This window comes from Anopheles gambiae, chromosome 2 (assembly GCF_943734735.2).
Source record: "Anopheles gambiae chromosome 2, idAnoGambNW_F1_1, whole genome shotgun sequence".
NCBI classification, from domain to species: Eukaryota; Metazoa; Arthropoda; class Insecta; order Diptera; family Culicidae; genus Anopheles; species Anopheles gambiae.
This window is the reverse complement of record NC_064601.1, coordinates 39948217-39966361: the sequence shown is the minus strand read 5'-3', so window position 1 is coordinate 39966361 and position 18145 is coordinate 39948217. Positions and strand designations below refer to the sequence as shown.

Genomic DNA, 18145 nt, shown 5'->3' with positions numbered 1-18145 from the left:
GGGTGCGATTTAAAAAAAAGGGTGGATGCATCCTTTTCTGTGTTTTTTTTTATTTTACAGAACGGAGATTGATAAAAGCTATACTGATAAATTTAGGCTGAACGCCCTCGAACCAATATGTGTAGCATACGTCGCAGGCGTACGCTATCTGGCACTGGCTAGGAAATGAAATAAGGGAGAAACTTCGTGCGTATTCTACGCGACCATTCAAACAACCGTTAAATTTCATATTGAGACCTACGATGCTTGAGTTTTGAAAAAAAGAATAAACTGATTGTTTTGTTTCTTCCATCAAGATTGTTAGAAATGCACACTTTTTCTAGTTCCAGATAATTTCATCCATTTTTCGAATGGGCAATAAAACTTTAGCTAAAAAGTATTTGTATCGCAGAAATATGTTCAATAACACTAGAAGAGTGAACATGAAGTATGGCTTGGTTTTTTAATCTTTCAAATATTGATGAAACGAAACGAATGCTTTATTTCTTCCAAGATGCATCCGTTTTTTTTTATTGAGGATATTACTTTAGTGACAAATAAACTTGATTGAGCAATTTTCGGCAACGGTGATTCAATTTTAATCAACACGTTTAAAAATGTATCTGCCATCTATCGTGTTCCCTATAAAGGATTAATAAGAAAAAGTTTAATTTTATAAATTTTAATTCCAAAACATCATAGACCGCGGCATAACACGAGTTCGAAATATAACAACCTTGCTTTATACACCTTGGCTAACTACGAATATGGAACTGTCAACACGCCCGGTGAAAAAAATAATTAGCTTTGGAATTTGGGAAAATAAATTTTGAAAATTCCACATTTTTGCAAACTTTAAAAAAAACGGGATCGAGCTCATATCATTGTTTTTAAAACAATGCTATTTTGCATCATATATACACTTAGGAACATATAAATTCGCAATCAAATGAGCCGACCCCCACCACCAGCTGTCGGTTTTCTTCCAGCCGGCGCGAAAAAAAGAAAAAGTAGAAGAAGAAACGTGTGCGCGCCGGCTGGTTGATTGCATGTTTACACCGCGAGCAATCAAGTTGCTCCGTTCTCCGGGCACGCGTGCGCCCATCACAACCTCCATCGCCCGACGTGCAATATCCAAGGCTGTGATGGACACAGTGCCGAAAGAAGTGCCCATTCCGGCGTCCGGTTCTCCAGCTTCCGCCGAGGATGCGACCACCCGACCGTCGGCCCCGTTGCAGTACCGCGTGGTAGCGAAATGCGGCGTGACAAAGGCGCGCGTTGGCGTGATGAGCGTTCGGCACGCGGACGTCGATACTCCCGTGTTCATGCCGGTCGGTACGCAGGGCACACTGAAGGGAGTGCTGCCCGAGCAGCTGCTTGCCCTCGACTGCCGCATCATGCTCGGCAACACGTACCATCTCGGTATGCGGCCCGGCACAACCGTGCTGGAGAAGGCGGGCGGTTTGCACCGGTTCATGGGCTGGCCCCGGGCACTGCTGACCGATTCCGGGGGCTTTCAGATGGTGTCGCTGCTGCAGCTGGCCAAAATCACCGAGCAGGGCGTCCGGTTCCAGAGCCCGTACGACGGGAGCGAGTGCATGCTGACGCCGGAACGTAGCATGGAGATACAGAACGCGATCGGGGCGGACATTATGATGCAGCTGGACGATGTGGTGAAGACGACGACGACGGGCCCGCGCGTTGAGGAAGCGATGCACCGGACGATCCGCTGGCTGGATCGAAGCATCGGCGCACACGCCCGGGACACCGAGCAGAGCATTTTTCCGATCGTGCAGGGCGGGCTGCAGCGGGACCTGCGGCGTGCTTGTGCGGCCGAGCTGACGAAGCGCAACACGCGCGGCTTTGCCGTGGGCGGACTGAGCGGTGGCGAGAGCAAGGACGAATTCTGGCGCACGGTCCACCTGTGCACGGATCTGCTGCCGGAGGATAAACCGCGCTACCTGATGGGGGTCGGCTTCGCGGCCGATCTGGTCGTGTGCGTCGCGCTCGGTATCGACATGTTCGATTGCGTGTTTCCCACGCGTACGGCCCGGTTCGGCTGCGCGCTAACGCGCGCCGGACAGATCAACCTGAAGCAGCGCACGTTCGCGCAGGATATGCGCCCGATCGAGGACGATTGCGACTGCTCGACGTGTCGGACGTATACGCGCGCGTACCTGCACCACATCGTCACGGTCGAACCGGTGGCGTGCAGCATCGTGAGCGTACACAACGTGGCCTTCCAGCTGCGGCTGATGGGCGATATGCGGGACGCCATCCAGGAGGGCCGCTTTCCGGCGTTTGTGAAATCGTACATGGCCGTCCGGTTCCCGGACGATACGGTGCCGCAATGGATACGCGACGCACTTGCCGCCGTCAACGTACAGCTCTAGTCGCGGTTTGCCGTTCGACGACCCAGTTCCATTCCTGCGCAATTTAAACCAAACTTTGACGGGGATTTCTGCCCAAAATGTTCGCCTGTGTACGAAGCAACTTATACACTGAAATAAAACAATTAATAATTTATTCGTAATCCGCAATCTTCCGCCCCGCTTGACCCAGTTTCGTTATCTCTCTCCTCTCCGCGCCACCTCCGTCGCCTTACATAAACTCATCCGAATCGTTGCCGGCGTCATAGTTGGAGGTCATGTTTTCCGGCTTCATCAGCGAATTGTAGCTCTTGAGTTCTGCCTCCTCCTGCCGCCGCTTCAGATCCTCCTTCTCCAGCTCCCGCTGCTCCCGGGCGAGCCGCTTCTTGTCGGCCCGCTCCAGTGCGTCCCGCTTTTCCCGCTCCGCCCGGAAGTCGACCGTCTCCTCCCGCTTGGTCTTGTTCAGCCGGTTCACTATCTCGTTGCTGCGCTTTTCCACCCGAAACATGCGCACCTCCTTATCGCGGTGGAACGCCACCTGGCCCACCTCCATCGCGGGCGTCTTCTTCAGATTGTCCCACATCGTGTACACGATGTCGATGTTGTTCATCTTGTTGCCGTTGATGCTGTTCGCCTTCACCAGCTGGCAGGCGTCTTCCAGCACGGCCGACGGTATGTCGTCCAGCGTTTGGCCCGGCTCGAGCCGCAGGTACACGTGGGCCGACGAGACCTTGTTCACGTGAAACCACACATCCTCCGGCCAGCCCCATCGAATCAGGTCCTCATCTGTGTGTGTGTGTGTGTGGATTGGAGAAGAGAGAAAACGGTGAATAATTTGTGGTCACCGATTCGGAACACCCCCGGGGGCGCGCAACAAACACTCACTTTCGTACTTGTCCAACCCCATGAACAGGGTCACCGGTGGCTGAACGACATTGCTGGTGAAGTAAAATACCATCGTGGTTCACGGATGCTTTTCCCAAACGCTTTTCCTTCCTCGCAGCACTTCCTGATTTTACATGCCGCGGTTGGCCGAAAAATGGAGGGAGTGTGTTTAACCTCGCGCAAACTGCAATCGGAATCGCTGAAACGTTGTTTAGTTTTTTGCTTTGACACAGCCATGACATCACGGCGGTGGAGAACGAAAGGTTGGCCATCGGGCCGGTTTCGGCACGGAACATGACATAACGGTGCTGACAGTCGTGTGCAACACAAACACAAAAACACAAAGCGGCAAACGTCTGCTAACAAATTTATTATTTTTGGAGGGCCATTTGCCTAAATACTAAATAGTGTCGCGTAGTTTTAGCGTAGGAAAATTATGAATGATTTTAGTTATTAAATTAAGTCCATTTGAATTCATTTCATACTAGAACAGTTGCCGTACTAGCCTGCTTCATGCATGTCAAACATGTTTCAATGTGTTCGTGTTGTTTATGCAACGTCGTAAAGAAAGAGAGAAGGGGGGAAGCGAGAGAGAGAGAGAGAGAGAGAGAAGGGAGTGCGAGAGAGATGAGAGTGGTTAGATCGCTCTAAGTTATTGTGGTAGGTCTTCTTCCTACAATTGGATATATACGTAGAACGTAGCCGATCATTTTCATCAATTCTGCAGAGCACTGGCCACATTCACCAAGGTAACACATATTAAGCTGTCGAAGTATCCCGAAACTGCGCACAATATCGCGTTGTCGGTCGATGAACGTTGATCCTTGCTGCAATAGCAGACGCACCAACAGAAGTTTTGAACTTAGCAGGCCTGTCCTCTATGCACGTGGATGGCCTGAACGGGGACGCTAGAGCCGGTCAGTTTCCCCGAGCATAAACAAAAGTAAGATTTTCTTTCGTCATATATGGAGGAAAAGATCCTTCTGAGCTTCTTCATCTAGAAAGCAACTTTGGCGTTTTATATTTAAATTTGGGAAGAATCCGCATGATTGTCAGGACGTCTATGTGAGTACTTTGTTTTATAATATTCACACTGTGATTATGAGTGGGATTAGAACAGTGGTCGGCTTATCGTGCGACCAAAGGTGACAAATTTAGCAAAAGTACTGGTAGAGGTCCATGTGAAGAGAGAAAGTGATAAACTAGGCATTAAGATGAGTGATAGTTCCATGAGCTACATTAAGGGAAAAAAGCCGCCATCTAATTAGGAATAAGCCCCATAAAGCCGTATTTTTTCGATCAATGAGTTAGGATCAATGTGTCTACCTTAAACCTTACGACGATGGTTAGAAAAAAGTAGACTGTTTCTAAGAAATAAGATGTCTCAACGGTCAATGAACTTTAGCGCCCCTATTCGACCATGCTCGTTTAAACCAATACAGGGTTTTCCAGGGGTTCTAATAGTTGTGGAATACTTCTTCGACTCTTTCTTAAGGGGAGTAAACTTCATATGATGGAAATTGACACCCTGTTTGGACAGGCTCCTTGGTAATTCTTATTGGATTTATCCAACAAGGGTGCTATAGAGTCTATTTCCCATTACATTAAGTTCATTTCACGTTAAAAAGAGTCAAAAAAGTGTCCCACAGCTATGAGAACTCCTGCAAAACTCTGTAAGCTTAAAGACATTTCTTCCAGAATTCTTAGGAGCTAAACATTACTCATTTCGTTGTTGCTCTTCGATGACCTCAGAATGATTATTTGTATCATTTTACCTACTTCGTGGGTTTGTTAATCTCCTCATAATTGATCGTGCTCATTAGCATGATCCTCTAGCCTTCACCACACCGATCTCCCGAATCTGTGAATTTCTTTTAAAAAAACTGCAATCTATATTTTGCACTTAGCTGGGACTTTCAAAAGAAGAAAAAGATGAAACCTCTGTGTCCTCGCCAGGACGGGGCCCAATGTGAAGAAACACATCGTTCACCTTCGTCACATTCTAGAAAGAAAACAACGATCATTTCCCCACCCTGCGATCCTCTTTTACCATAACCGGTCCGTTTTGGGGAGTGTAGCTTTGAAAGCTTCCCTATAGAAAGAGGAAAAGATGATGCAATATCAGCATCGTGTGAAATCATCCCGCGCTTTTGTCGCTCGACTTGGTTCACCGCGTCGGTTGCATTGTTAATGATCGTGTTACTTTTTTTTTTTCTTTTTCTCTTTCAACTCCAACCAAGAGACGAATGGAGGGATAGAGAAAGTGGGAGCTGCACTTAATTCGAAACCCTCGGATTTAACATGCGCCACGGATTTGTGACACAACGAAACGCTGCACCAAACCATACGATCAAGCTCAATGCTCGTCATCACCTCGTTTCAAGAAGCTATGCAACTATTGTTCTCTGTTTTGCACCGCCTTATTCAAGCTATGAATAATTTAATAGTGGGTTTTATTAACAAAAACATCAACTCTCCATACTGCACACGCAAATAGGAATAGAATTTGAAAACACCGCCGTCGGCCACTAAAAAGAGACGCGCACACTACTGCCTACCAATTGCGGATGGCGGCAGCGGCAACTGAGGTAACTGAAGGTGGGTTCCGGACACACATTTCTACGAGAAGTGCATGCTGACGAAATGGTCCCGATTCTTGAAATGCGGTCCCCAGCTACCGTTACCGGTGCCACCGTTGCCGGTCGTGGTCTTGGTTTGCGTGGCGGGTGCGCTGTATCCGGTGCTCTTCTTCATGTTGCCGCCAACCGGGGCTTTGGCGTAGGCCGATTGCTGGTTCTGTCTGGCCATCGTGCTTGAACGATCCTGCATACTACTGGGTTTCCACACGCTCGGTACTGGTCGTTACCGCTATCAGGGCACGTATTGGATCTGGGTGAGCACCTGGAACTCAAGATGGTTGCCGGAGTTTCCCGTACGGCTACCCTTGCGGATGTTCAAGTTGTTGATAAGCCTGCAGAAAGTGGAAGTGGTGAGATTGTGGTAAGTAAACCGGCATTTTTTGCAAGCGGGGTTTTCCCAAATTGTCATGCACATCTTGTCATTCTGAGAGTAGATCATCAACACAATTTCGTTTTATTCCAAAAAAAGAGGACTTGGCAATATCATAAGCGATCGCAACTTGTTTGCAAGGGGGGAGATTCCGAACCCGAAACCGGAAAGGTATCCAACCTGTCCAACTCCACGTAGTCACGCGTTCGGTGCGTGTGCGATTTGGAACCGGTTTAGGAGTCATGGGAGAGCAATGGAAAAATGGGTACGACAGAGAAAGACAACCTTAATCCAATGACTTAAGCTACGAGAAGAAAAAGGATCAGAGATACACTAGCGATCACTAACACACAACATCACACTCACGCCCACACACGCACACGCACACAAACGTTGGAGGATCTTCTCGAGAGATCCTGGACACGTGATCGAAATGCAATCTTGCTGTCATTGTAAGCACGACTAAAGGTTCCTTCCCTTTCCGATCACAGCCTACTGCTGGTAGTGAACCTCATTGCAAGATCTACACCCTTTCTCAGAATGATTCACAAATAATAAACCTCCCCTCGTTTTGAACTTGGATAGATATTTACCTGACGGATGGCACAAACTTGAGCGTTGAGTCTGATTTAACTATTAACATTGACACCAATTTATTTTTCTAATCGTTTTGAAGTGAATGAAAAACATGCAACCGATCGAAATCAAAAGGATTGCCAAAAAAAGAAGGAAATAAACGAATTCAACTCAACTCAACTCAACTCAACTCCTGCCGTACTGAAGGAGACTGACGGGACCGTGCACCGGACGCTTACTTTTATACGCGATCGATGGTTCTCGCCCAGCGGCCTCTTCCCCCTTGGAGAAGGTACCACCGGCGCGTTGAGTAGGCAAGAGAGAAAGAGAGAGAGAGAGAGCTACAGCCCGAGAGACAGAGGGAATACCGACCAACAACGTCATGCCGCCTGGGTATCTTTAAAACTGCGAATGAAAAAAACTGGTTCCCAACCATCTCGACACCACCTATGCCCGGCCATCCCCATATCCAACAGCCTCATCCGTCGTCGTCCGTGGCCCAGCGGCTGAAGCGAACGAGTTTCTACGATGAATTCATCAACAGGGTAGATTATGGAGGTACGTTGTCGCACCCGTCACGCTTAGGGATCGTCCAAATTGCCCTGCGATCTAATACGATTCTAGCTTCTATTTTTTGTGTGTCTGCTTTAGGACAGAAGTGTGTATGGTCATGGTATGGGCGATTATGGTGAAGAAGCGCCACCTGTGGCAGGAGACTGCATTGCATCTTGTGGGATTTTAGGAACAAAGTCGGCGACTAAATGATTTGAATATTACTAGATTATTCTACCTCAAGGACACAACCTAGAACCTTGAAGATCTGAGAGTGTGGGAAGAGGCCCAATCATGGGTGGAAGGCAGTGTCTATGCGGTCTACGTTAGGCAACGAGCTTAATGTCTTCAGTTGTCCGTTATTTTTGAGATAGCAAACCAATCTGACTATCCACACATTAGTCAGAACTTCAGGAACTACATCAAGGAGCCGAATTTACAATAATCAACTGCTAATTTACATTAAGTACATCACTCAAAATCAGCTATACAATGGCAGGTAATTAATTAGCTAACATATTGAATACATGATCAAGTATGAAAGGTCAGAACAGAATTATGCTGGAATATTCCAGTAAGGCTTAACACCACCCTCGTCTCGCTATTCCTATCTACCATACTCCCAAATACCTCCTTTTTTCAGAATGCACTTTTTAACTCTCTTTTTCATAGAATGCACAAAAACGTTGCTTACATAAGCGCAGACCGATCTTTTATCGTACCTTCGCCTGACAAAAAGTAAAAAAAAAAACACAAACTCCAAAGTCCAAACAGCTGCTCGAGGGGCAAGCGGAGCTTACCAAAAAATATGACCAAACACACATTCGCACATATAAACCGTCCGTGCAGGCGAGTTCGAATGGGCGACCGAAAAAAAAAATGCATAAATGGAAAATTTTCAAACCAGCTTGGTTAATGGCAAAATACATAAAGCCTCTCTCCGAACACAGCCAACAACACAGGATACAAAAAAGCTGCGATGAAAATGAAAATCGTTATTACTATATAAGTAAAACCAAGCACCAAAACCAGAAGAAAAGGAAACCTTCTCGGGGAAGAAAACAGCGATTCTTCCGTGCAGGTAGATCAGCGCAGCGGTGGCAAAGGAGCGGCAAAAGAAGAAGAATATGCTGAACGCAGAAAAAAAAGTAACAAAAACACATAAAAACGACAGTTTACCGATTAATCGCATTCAATCCACACGCCAAAACAGCACCGAAACGAGATATCTGGTGCCGCCGCCTTTTCCTTGCCGATCCGGTTCGAAGCGGTTTTGCCAGCGGATCTGGGTCTCATCATTAAACACCAAACAGTGCCACCGCCGAACACCCATTCCATTCCGGTTCGACGAAGAAACCGGGTAGATGATGGTCCCACAGCCTCCCTCCCTCCTCCTTCCGCACTCCAGCCTTTCACCTTCACCGACCATCGTCGCAGTCGTCGTCGTTGTTGTCGGTTTCACCGTTCGCGAGCACGCATCGGCCGCATGATCGGATATCTGTGGTCGTCGCCAATGTCAAGTGAGCGAACCACAGCGCGAGCCAAACCGTATCCTCTCCACTCAGAGACATGGATACACACGCACACATACACACATACATATATTCGGGTGACGCACCTAAAAAGCAGAAGAAAGGTAGAAATGGCAGAACAGAAATTAAGCTTGCATTTCGGGAGGGTGTTGTACTAAAAAAGAATAATAATCGGAAACCATGCACCACCGTACTAAAGATCTTTGCACAGCACGCACGGACAACAAACCGGCATGCGATATTATTATTTAAACAAAGAGCACAAGAATGCATTTGGTACTGTTTAAAAAAATGTCTATATTTTTAGTATTATAAGGACGCTTAACGCTAGAAAAAAGGGATCTTTTTTACTCTTATTCCTACACAATACACGCGAGAGTCACAATCATTGCCGTTCATCAGAATCGGGAGAAAAAAAAGGGATCAAAATTTAAAAAAAGGTTTTGATCAGTATAGATCGCTACCGATCGCATTAAGGATCGCTCTGAGGGAAATGATTTGCAGTAAAAGGAGCGTTAAATTTCAATCAATTAACCCTAACTAACGGACTCCTCTTTCCATTTAGCTGTGTTCCATTGCCCGGGGGAGCTGTTGGTAAGTGTTGGTTGGTATTGTTACACCCCTCTCCTTCCAGAGCCAACAGCCGCAGAGGCCAAGCTGACTGTGGCAGCTGCGTTGAGCAACGCTTAAGGCAGACACACAATCCGAGATTTACTGTGTGCTCGACTACTGACGCGGGTTGCTGTCCTTGATGAGCGGCGGCGTATTTGAGCGCATACTTCCGGTATCTTCTTGCTGCTATGGGGCCCCGAACGGGTTCAAAGTCCGTGTCCTAACAGACGCAAAAAGGGAAGAGGAAGGTAACATAGCGATGGAGGGGGGGGAGGGGTGAGCATATTTAAGTTAATTTTTTCCTGCTTGCTTAAATAGTTCCATCTTGGAGAGTAAGGAAGGCGTGGGGAGGTTGGCTTATGTTAAAAGCTTCCTTTTCAAACCCGAGCCATTCGCGATCGTGTCCCTCTGTTACACACATATAAGCGAATTGTTTGATTGCGATTCACGATTGTTATTGACCAGAGCTGGTGCAGCTGCAAGAAAGCTAACCTCCGAATTATTCGTCCCACAGTGGTGTCGCGTCGCCCAGCGTTAGCGAGGCAGCGGAAGACGCCGCCGCCGCCGCCTGTTGGGCCGGTTGAGCTTGCGTTGGCTGGGGCGGGGGTTGCGCTGGTGGTGGCATCGGGGACCGGGTGGCCGAATACTTGGACGAGGATCGCGGCGTCATGCGGTGGTCGTGCGAACTGGACGAAGTCACGGAATCGCTAGACCGGCCGACACCACCACCACCACCGTGATGATGATGATGGTACGATCCCCCAGAGCTGTGAACGAATCCGAAAGGAGTAATTCATTAGTACTAGCGCGTTTTGGTAGCGCAGAGCCGCCGGTTGGTACCTTCGTTCCGATGCGCCATGGTGTCCCTTCATCATGTTGCTGCTGTTGCCACGATTGCTCCACGAGTCGGTCGCCTTCGACCAGCTGTCGTACTCGTTGTTCCGCGCATGGTGGTGCATCGGGGGCTGCTGCGTGCGGTAGTGATGGTCGCTGCTGTTCGAGTACGGCGAGGGCTGCTGCATCATCATCAGGCTGCTGCTGCTGCTGCTGGCCGCACTGCTCACGCCGCCCATGCCGCGGGCCGCCGACGTCGACTTGTAGCCGTGATGGCTGGCGGACGGTGGCGGATGGCCGGTCGGAATGCCGGTGTAGGCGGATTTGTTGGAGTACTGGGACGGGGTCGAGGTACCGTACCGGGGCGTTTGGGAGAAGTGAGGCGTTTGCTGGTACGGCGTCATGTACGGCGTCTGTCCGCTCGGTGTGTAGGGCTGCAAAGTGGCCATACAAAAAAATCACAATCGATTGGATCGATTGGAACGTTGAAGAATGTTGCATAAAACGGTTCTTCTGCTGCACACAAGGGTAATCGCTAGCAAAGGAGACTTACCGTAGTCACAAAATTGCTGGAACCATACTCCAGCGGCGTGTAGGAATAGTGCGGCGTGTGATGTGCCGCTGCCGACAAGGAATTCAGCATATGCGTCGGCATATTCTTTGCCACCGACTCGATCGTTTCACCTTAAAATGGAAACAAAAAATGTTATTTTCTATTCCGTGCATTCCAAACAAAGGACCAGAGCAACCAAAAAAATAGTAAACTCACTATTAATATCGCTAAATTTGGGCGTACTGCCGTACGGTGTGCGCGACGACATGCCGCCAACCTTCGGCGTGCTCTTGGGCGTATCGATCGGGATCGGATCGCGGAAGTGCTCCTTGAACCACTTGAGCAGCGAGTTGACCGAGTCGAACATCTGGTGCCGAAACCGGTACCCGTCCGGCGTCACCGTCACGTACTCGTGCCGGAACTTGTTGCGCGGCAGGTAGGAGAGCAGAAACCGACCCGGGTACGTCTTCGACACCGACACGATGTAGTGGATCTTGTTGGGGTTTTTCTGCTTCTCCGCCTTGATGATCTCCTCCGCCTTCTCCTTCGAGCCACCGTCCGTGTCCCGGTAGTACTTGTAGTTGAGCAGGTCGCGCACGTACGTCGCCATCGGCGTGATGTGCCGCGCGATAATTTCGTCCAGATCCTCGAACTCATCGTTGCCGATCCACAGCGACTGGCCGAGGCTGAACACGTTCTCCTTGCCCTCCTCGCGCACGTCGATGTGCTGGTAGATGCCGTCCGTTACCTTCCACGTCGCGGTCAGGTGGTCCGAGCCCTTGCTCGACGGCCGCACGATCACGTCGCCCTGGTCGTACCCTTCCAGCAGCTTCAGCGCTTCCGCGTACGAGATGTTGTGGAAGGACGGATGCACGATCACGCGCTTCACGTACTGCTGGCGCGCCTGCTGCTTCTTCGAGTCGGCCTCCTTGCGCGTGTCCGCCTCTTCCTGCTCCTGGTCGTAGCACGGATCCTTGCGCGGGCGCCACTCCTGCTTCCGATCGCACAGGTCCGAACTCTTCGACGAGCACTCGAGCGAGAACCGCTCGATGTCGATTTTGGTGACGCGCACGTGCACCGTCTGCCCGATCTGTACGCGCTCCTCCGGGTTCTTCACGTGCTTGTCGGACAGGTTCTTGATGTGGATGAACCCGTTCAGCCCATTGTCGAATCGGACCCGCACCCCGGTCGCCTGGCCCGGACACTCGCCCGCATCGAAGTGATTCCACACCTCGGACAGCTCGGGGAACTCCGTCTTCATGCAGAACGGGCACTGCCAGAAGCCGGTCTCGTCGTTGCGCACCGGGTTCGCCTGGTCGAGCTGCTCGCCCTGCGGCTTGCGGTAGGTGAAGCCGCTCACCGTGGCCAGCATCATCTTGCCGACGAACAGCGATTCGGGCGTCTCCTTCGTGAGGTAGTCGAACAGCTCCTCCGCCGTCACCGAGCGGAACGGCGTGCGCAGATCTTTGTAGCGCGAGTTCAGCTCCGCCCGGATGTCGTACAGCGTGATGCTCTTGTTGCCGAAACCCTGCCGGTCGAGCTCGATCGCGAACGCGTCCAGATCGAGATCCTTCAGCCGCTCGGGCGCCTCCAGAATCTCTTCCAGCGCACCGGCCGGGTTGGCCTCCTCGTCGTCGTACTCCAGCGCGTCGACCGCCATCTTGCGGGCCCACTCGTACGTTTCCGGATGGACGCGGGACCCGTCCAGCACCTCCACGTACGTTTCCGTGCTGTCGCCGAGCGAGTTCGTGTCGATCTTGATGAACCCGGAGCAGTTGATGAACACCTTCGGGCCCATGTGGCAGGTGGTGACGAGCTGGGTGCGGTTCTCCAGCCGCGAGTTCGTCTGCTTCAGCACCTTCAGCAGCGTCTGACCCTTGCGCGGTCCCAGCCCGCAGATGAACTGTACCAGGTTCGCGGTCAGCGGGTTCTGCACCGCCAGGTTCACGTCCACGCCTACCTCGTTCGTGCGGTTGATGAACTCGAGCTGAATGTTTTCCAGCAGCTCCTCCTTGGTGAGCTGCTCCTGCAGCGTGTGGTAGCGCAGGCACAGGATTTCCTCGTCCGAGTTGCACAGCTGGGAAAACTCGACCAGCGGGTCCTGGATGCGGCGCGCGAGCGAGATGGCCTGCCGGAGCAGCGGCGGGTACTCCTTAAAGTCGGTCGTACCCTTGACCGAGTTGGCGTACACCTTCGCCAGCTCGTTGTCCGCGATCTCGACCGCTATCTGCGGGAACTGTTCCTCCTCCTGCAGCCGCTTCACGCACTCGACAAAGTCCTGCTGCACCATCAGCGCGTCCTTCGACTCGCCCCCGATCACGATCACGTGTGGTTTCTTGCTGCGGATGAAGTTGGTGATCGTGCGCAGGTCCGACTCCTTGCACTGCTTCTCCGACTCGCGGTACGCGTTCTTCTTCTTCAGCAGGTGCGGTATGCGCAGATAGTCCGTCACCTCGCCGTCGGGCGCGATGATCGCACCGAACGCGGACTGCGTGTAGTCGGGCACGTAGGCGACACCCATCACGCGCACGCCCCGCGTCGTCTCCCACTCGTAATCGTCAAAGTCCGGCACAGGCGGTTTGTACGGTGCCACCTTGATCCAGTTGTACAGCTTGCGGCAGCAGACGCGCAGCACCGCATCCTTCGCCTCGGTCAGCAGCGTGTTGTGCAGCTCGCGCTTGAGATCCGGTATGACCATGCGGTTCACTGCCAGCACCACACACTCCGCCCGCACCTTGTTCCACTCCTGCACGTTTTTCGCGAACTCGTCCCGGTGGTAGAGCGCCTTCAGCTCCTCGAGAAAATCGCCCGACGTGTTGCCCTCGATCCGGTCGACAAACTCCATCGTCAGCAGCTTGTCCTCCTGGGCGATGTACAGCTTGAGGTACTGGTCGCCGGTCAGATCGCGCACCGGCTTCTCCTTCAGATACTTCATCGCGTAGCAGTGGTGCGTTTCGTCGATCTCCTTCATGCCCTTCTTGGTCGGGCGCACGTTCAGCTTGGCGCGCTCGAAGTACAGCTCGCGGATGCACTTGCGGAACAGCGGTTCGCGGGCCAGCTGCCGCGCCACCATAAACACGCCACCCTGCAGCACCTCCTCCGGCGACTCGAACGTCGTGCCCATGTATTCTTTGGCCACCTCGAGCGGTTCCTTCGTTTCCTGCTCGACCTCGTGCCGCTGGTAGCTGTCGCGCACGTTCTCCGCAAACTGTTCCGGCGTCAGGCCGAACCGTTTCGTCAGCCCGGTCAGCCCGCGCTTGCGGCAAATCTCGTACGGCCCGACGTCGATGTTCAGCCGCACGCGCTCCTTGCCCGCGTCGTCCACCGCCTTACCGCCGCCGCTCCCGCCCACCGTCTCCTCCTCCTGCTTCTCCTCCTCTTCGTCCTCTTCCTCTGCGTCCTCCTCCTTGTCCTCGTCGCCATTCTCTTCGCCCTCCGCACCATCCTCCCCGGCTCCTTCGCCGTCCTCCGGGTTCTTCTTTTTGGGTGCGCGTGCTTTCTTCTGCACCCGCTGCGTCGACTGCTGCTGCTGCTGCCCCGACTTTTCCCTCGTGCGCAACCGCATCGGTGCGATGTCGTGCGCGTAGTACAGCAAGAAGTGCAGATGCACATCCTTCAGCTCCTCGTGCGACTGCACCGAGCGCAGGCGGGACAGATCCTCGTCCCGGATCACCCGCATGTCCTCCGGGATCGGTGCGTCCGGGTTCTCCATCAGCTTGTCCAGCTGGTAGTTGCGCATGTTCTCGTACAGCCGCTGGAGAGACGTTTTGCGCCCCAGCAGCTGGCACCACATCGAGTCGAACTTGTAAATCTTCCACAGATCATTAATGTTCAGATCCGGCTGCACGTACTCCTTGCGGTAGAACGCGATGAACGGTACCTCCAGGTGCTGGTTGCGCATGAAGTCGAGCGCGTGCTTGATCTTCGGCACGTTCGAGGGAGGCTTGCGCGTCATCGCGCCTTGGTCGGACACGTGCGGCTTGCAGAACGCCTGCTGGTAGATCCACTCCGCTTCCTCCTCCAGCTCGTTCGAGCCTTCCGGCACGGCCGTCACGGGTATGTCGCGCAGCTGCATCCGCTCCGGTATGTCGATCTTACGGATCTCGTTGTCGAGGTCGGTGAAATGGCCGCGCTTCAGCTCGCTCGGTTCGTAAATTTCGTAGATGGACTTTTTCAGCATGCGCTTGCGGGCCGCCGGTTTCGACTTCTTGCCCCGCTCGCCGCTAGGCCGGTCCGCTTGGTCGAGCTGCTCCTCTTCGTACTCATCCTCCGCTTCCGAGCCCTCCTCATACTCGTCATCGTACTTCTCGAACTCGTCGTAGTCGAAATCGACGCCGAATATGTCCTGTCCCTCCTGCAGCGACGCGTCCGTAAAGATGTGCCTTCGCTTCTTGCGCTTATCGCTGATCGGCACCCCGTCGTCGTCCACGATGAAATCGTCCGCATCCGACTCTTCGTCCTCCTCCTCGTCGTAGTGCTCGCGCACATTGGCCATCGTGTCCCGCTGGCCGCCCTCGTGGTCGGACGCGCGCTCTTCGTCCTCTTCCGATGCTGCATCAAACAGCCGGTTCTCGATTGTTTCCCGTATCATGCCCTCGTCGCCCGACTCGCCATCGCTCCCGTCGTCGTTGGTGAACTTTTTCAACCGCTTGAACCGTTTCTGTTAAAACGCCCGAGTGATAAAAGGATAAAGGATCGATTTACTTAAAAATGCTACAAGCCACAGGATGGTGCAGTGCGTCTGGACGCCATTCAACTGACCCGCTCGACCTTCACGCCCAGATTTTCCTCGATCAGCTCGTAATCTTCGTCCTCGAGCCGATCGTCCAGCTCGTCGTCGCTCTTTTTGCGCTTCTGGTGACCCCCCTCGGAACCATCGTCGGAATCATCATTGTCGCTTTCCTCCTCGATCGGGTTGTCATCGATCAGGTCCTTCAGCTCTTCGCGCAGCCGGTCCTCATCATCTGAAACCAAGCATCAGTGGGGGGGAGGAGGGACGAAAACAAAAAAAGTCACATACTGCGTACATGATTCGCGAATGCAAGCGGGCTTATGCAACATTTCGCACAGATTGCAACAGATAGTGGCAGGAAATTTGCGCTGGTTTAACACATTCTTCTTCGCAGTTTCATATTCTTGCAACCGCAGCTCGAACCACAACCGGTACGACCTGTTCTCACGTGCACTCTCGAGACATTGCGAGTGTCACGGATTTTCCAGGCGCCGGCCTAGACAGGATTTGGTGTGGTTTGTACGTGCACAACAGCACGCCATCGTATGCAAATGTGGGCAAACTTGTTTGTACTTTCCGGCGTACACGTACGCCACAAAAACCTGCTGCGACAATGTGGCTTGAGTGAATATGAATAAAAGTAGTACAATGAGTATCAGGTAGACTAGCGAACCGGAATGATCTGGTACGAAGCAGAAGCATTCTTCGTGCACAGGTTCCGGTTTTGCTGAGCCCGCACGGTGCAATAAACTAGCCACTATTAGCGACCGCGTATTCATTCACGCGTCGCAGTAGCAGGTGTGTGAGCATCATTAACTGGAAATAGCTCATTTCGAGCTTAGTGCAGTGTCCGACTATGCCAAGGCCAAGACGTATTTAAGAGTAGATATCTCGAGCATTCGGATTGTAGTTTAGTCCTTGTTGTGCGAAGCATTCTCGTCTGATGTATCGTCTTTTTCACGTCATTAGGACCTACTTGTTCCTGGTAGCCTTACATAGACTTAAAGAGACATATTTTTACCACGTAAAAGACGGGACTTCTTACAGGATGAAGGCACGGACTTGAAATGAACCACCTTCATATTAGCAGAAAACTACACCATGATGTGATTGGTCTTCTCGTTCCTCAAATAATCACACAGTATCATTAGAGCAAACATGAAAATAGGCGTTTCCCATCCGAATCATGCCCTCCGGATACAATTACAAGGTAAAAATGAGGTCTTGCCATAAGCCTGGACCATGTCTGCCGATACCAAAGAAAATATTGTATTATTTAAGCCATTTAGGCTGAATTCTTCAAAACGTACGACTTCTTGTCTGTGTTGTCGGTGTTATTGGCCAAGCAGTATTGAACAATTCGTACAGTCGGTTTGTCGGGCGATTTATCAAAAATCACTCACGACTCATCTTCGTCTTGTCAAACATGTCAAAAATCTTAAATTGATGAAAAATCTGTTACATTCGCTTCAAAACAGCATACCTCAAGCCCTGAAATGAGATAATTTTCGTATGAACATCCGGTTCGTACAGTGCTTACCTTCCTCTTCATCTTCGCTGTCCGATACGGCCTTATTCTTCTTCAGCCTTTTCCGCTCATGTGGTTCCAACTCCTCCTCATCCTGCAGGTGGAAAAAAGACAAAAAACATGTAGTGTAGGTCAGAAAGGTTTATTCCGAAATTCTTTCTCTCTCTTTCCAACAGTAGACTTAAAGTAAGTGGACATGGACAAAGATTCTTAAAATATAATAGCCCTTCTAAAAGGGTCGTCACCATTACGGACGGTCAAGGATGTTACACACCTTCCACACGCGTACATACAGACATACATTCACACACATACCAGCATCCACCCTGCTTACCTCACTCTCCTCCGCTTCCGAATCGATGAAATCAGCCATCGCTTTGTGGGGGAAGTTGGCTCCTGCCTCAACTAGTTTTATCCAAACCCGATATTATCGTCGTATGGCTCAGGTGCCTTTGCCTGAGTCCCACACCAAGGAAGAAGAAAGTTTACCTGCCTCCCCTCTTGCGGCACAGTAAAAAAAAAACCTCTCCCTCGCCTCCTACTGGTACTATTGACACAACGCAAAAACACGGCCTGCCCGGAACGGAGTGCTCCGATGTTCCCGACTGCACGGCTCACCTGGCCAGCGGGAGAAGCTGACGCCGGAGGGTTCAAGGACCGCTACAACACGCAAACCTGCGGCTCGAAAATTAGCAACCACGAAATCGATGCCGACAGCGATGATGCATCAAGTCCCGCGTTCGGCCAGAAGAACGGGAAGGCGCTGCGAATGCTGCCTGTACAGCCCACCCAACACTGCCACGGCAAGCTAAACGCTTTCGCGTATCGCCCTGAGACTTTCCACGACCGGATGTGCAGTTTTTCGATCGCTTTTCCGTTTTTTAACCAGAGAAAATGGGGAAAATGCCGTACGACGGCAACAGCTACCACGATGTATGACAGGGTTCAGCATTCGCCATGTTGGATTTTAGTATGACAGCGAGC

General features: G+C 51.4%; 4 protein-coding genes across 5 annotated transcripts; 1 reads left to right on the top strand and 3 right to left on the bottom strand.

Moving 5' to 3' along the window:
• Positions 1–1028: 1028 nt before the first annotated feature.
• On the top strand, positions 1029–2519 carry LOC1274285 (queuine tRNA-ribosyltransferase catalytic subunit). The gene has a single exon (XM_313382.4). It carries the CDS (start codon positions 1029–1031, stop codon positions 2370–2372), a length of 1344 nt encoding a protein of 447 aa, XP_313382.4. The 3' UTR covers positions 2373–2519.
• On the bottom strand, positions 2487–3486 carry LOC1274284 (coiled-coil domain-containing protein 25). 2 transcript variants are annotated; one of them, XM_061652550.1, is made up of 3 exons: positions 3426–3485; positions 3234–3327; positions 2487–3134 (listed from the first exon to the last, which is right to left on the bottom strand). In XM_061652550.1, exons 2-3 carry the CDS (start codon positions 3304–3306, stop codon positions 2581–2583), a joined length of 627 nt encoding a protein of 208 aa, XP_061508534.1. In that variant the 5' UTR covers positions 3307–3327; positions 3426–3485; the 3' UTR covers positions 2487–2580. The 2 variants fall into 2 exon arrangements, with proteins under 2 accessions (XP_061508534.1, XP_313381.4); XM_313381.5 differs by having other exon boundaries at positions 3234–3486.
• A 2151-nt stretch (positions 3487–5637) lies between these two features.
• On the bottom strand, positions 5638–7003 carry LOC5667409 (uncharacterized). The gene is made up of 2 exons (XM_001688386.2): positions 6836–7003; positions 5638–6204 (listed from the first exon to the last, which is right to left on the bottom strand). The coding sequence occupies exons 1-2, from the start codon at positions 6883–6885 to the stop codon at positions 6105–6107; spliced, it is 150 nt and encodes a 49-aa protein (XP_001688438.2). The 5' UTR covers positions 6886–7003; the 3' UTR covers positions 5638–6104.
• Positions 7004–9174: 2171 nt separating this feature from the next.
• On the bottom strand, positions 9175–18144 carry LOC1274282 (transcription elongation factor SPT6). The gene is made up of 7 exons (XM_313379.6): positions 17496–18144; positions 17174–17255; positions 15663–15865; positions 11118–15561; positions 10902–11032; positions 10355–10782; positions 9175–10281 (listed from the first exon to the last, which is right to left on the bottom strand). Exons 1-7 carry the CDS (start codon positions 17532–17534, stop codon positions 10014–10016), a joined length of 5595 nt encoding a protein of 1864 aa, XP_313379.6. The 5' UTR covers positions 17535–18144; the 3' UTR covers positions 9175–10013.
• Position 18145: the final 1 nt, after the last annotated feature.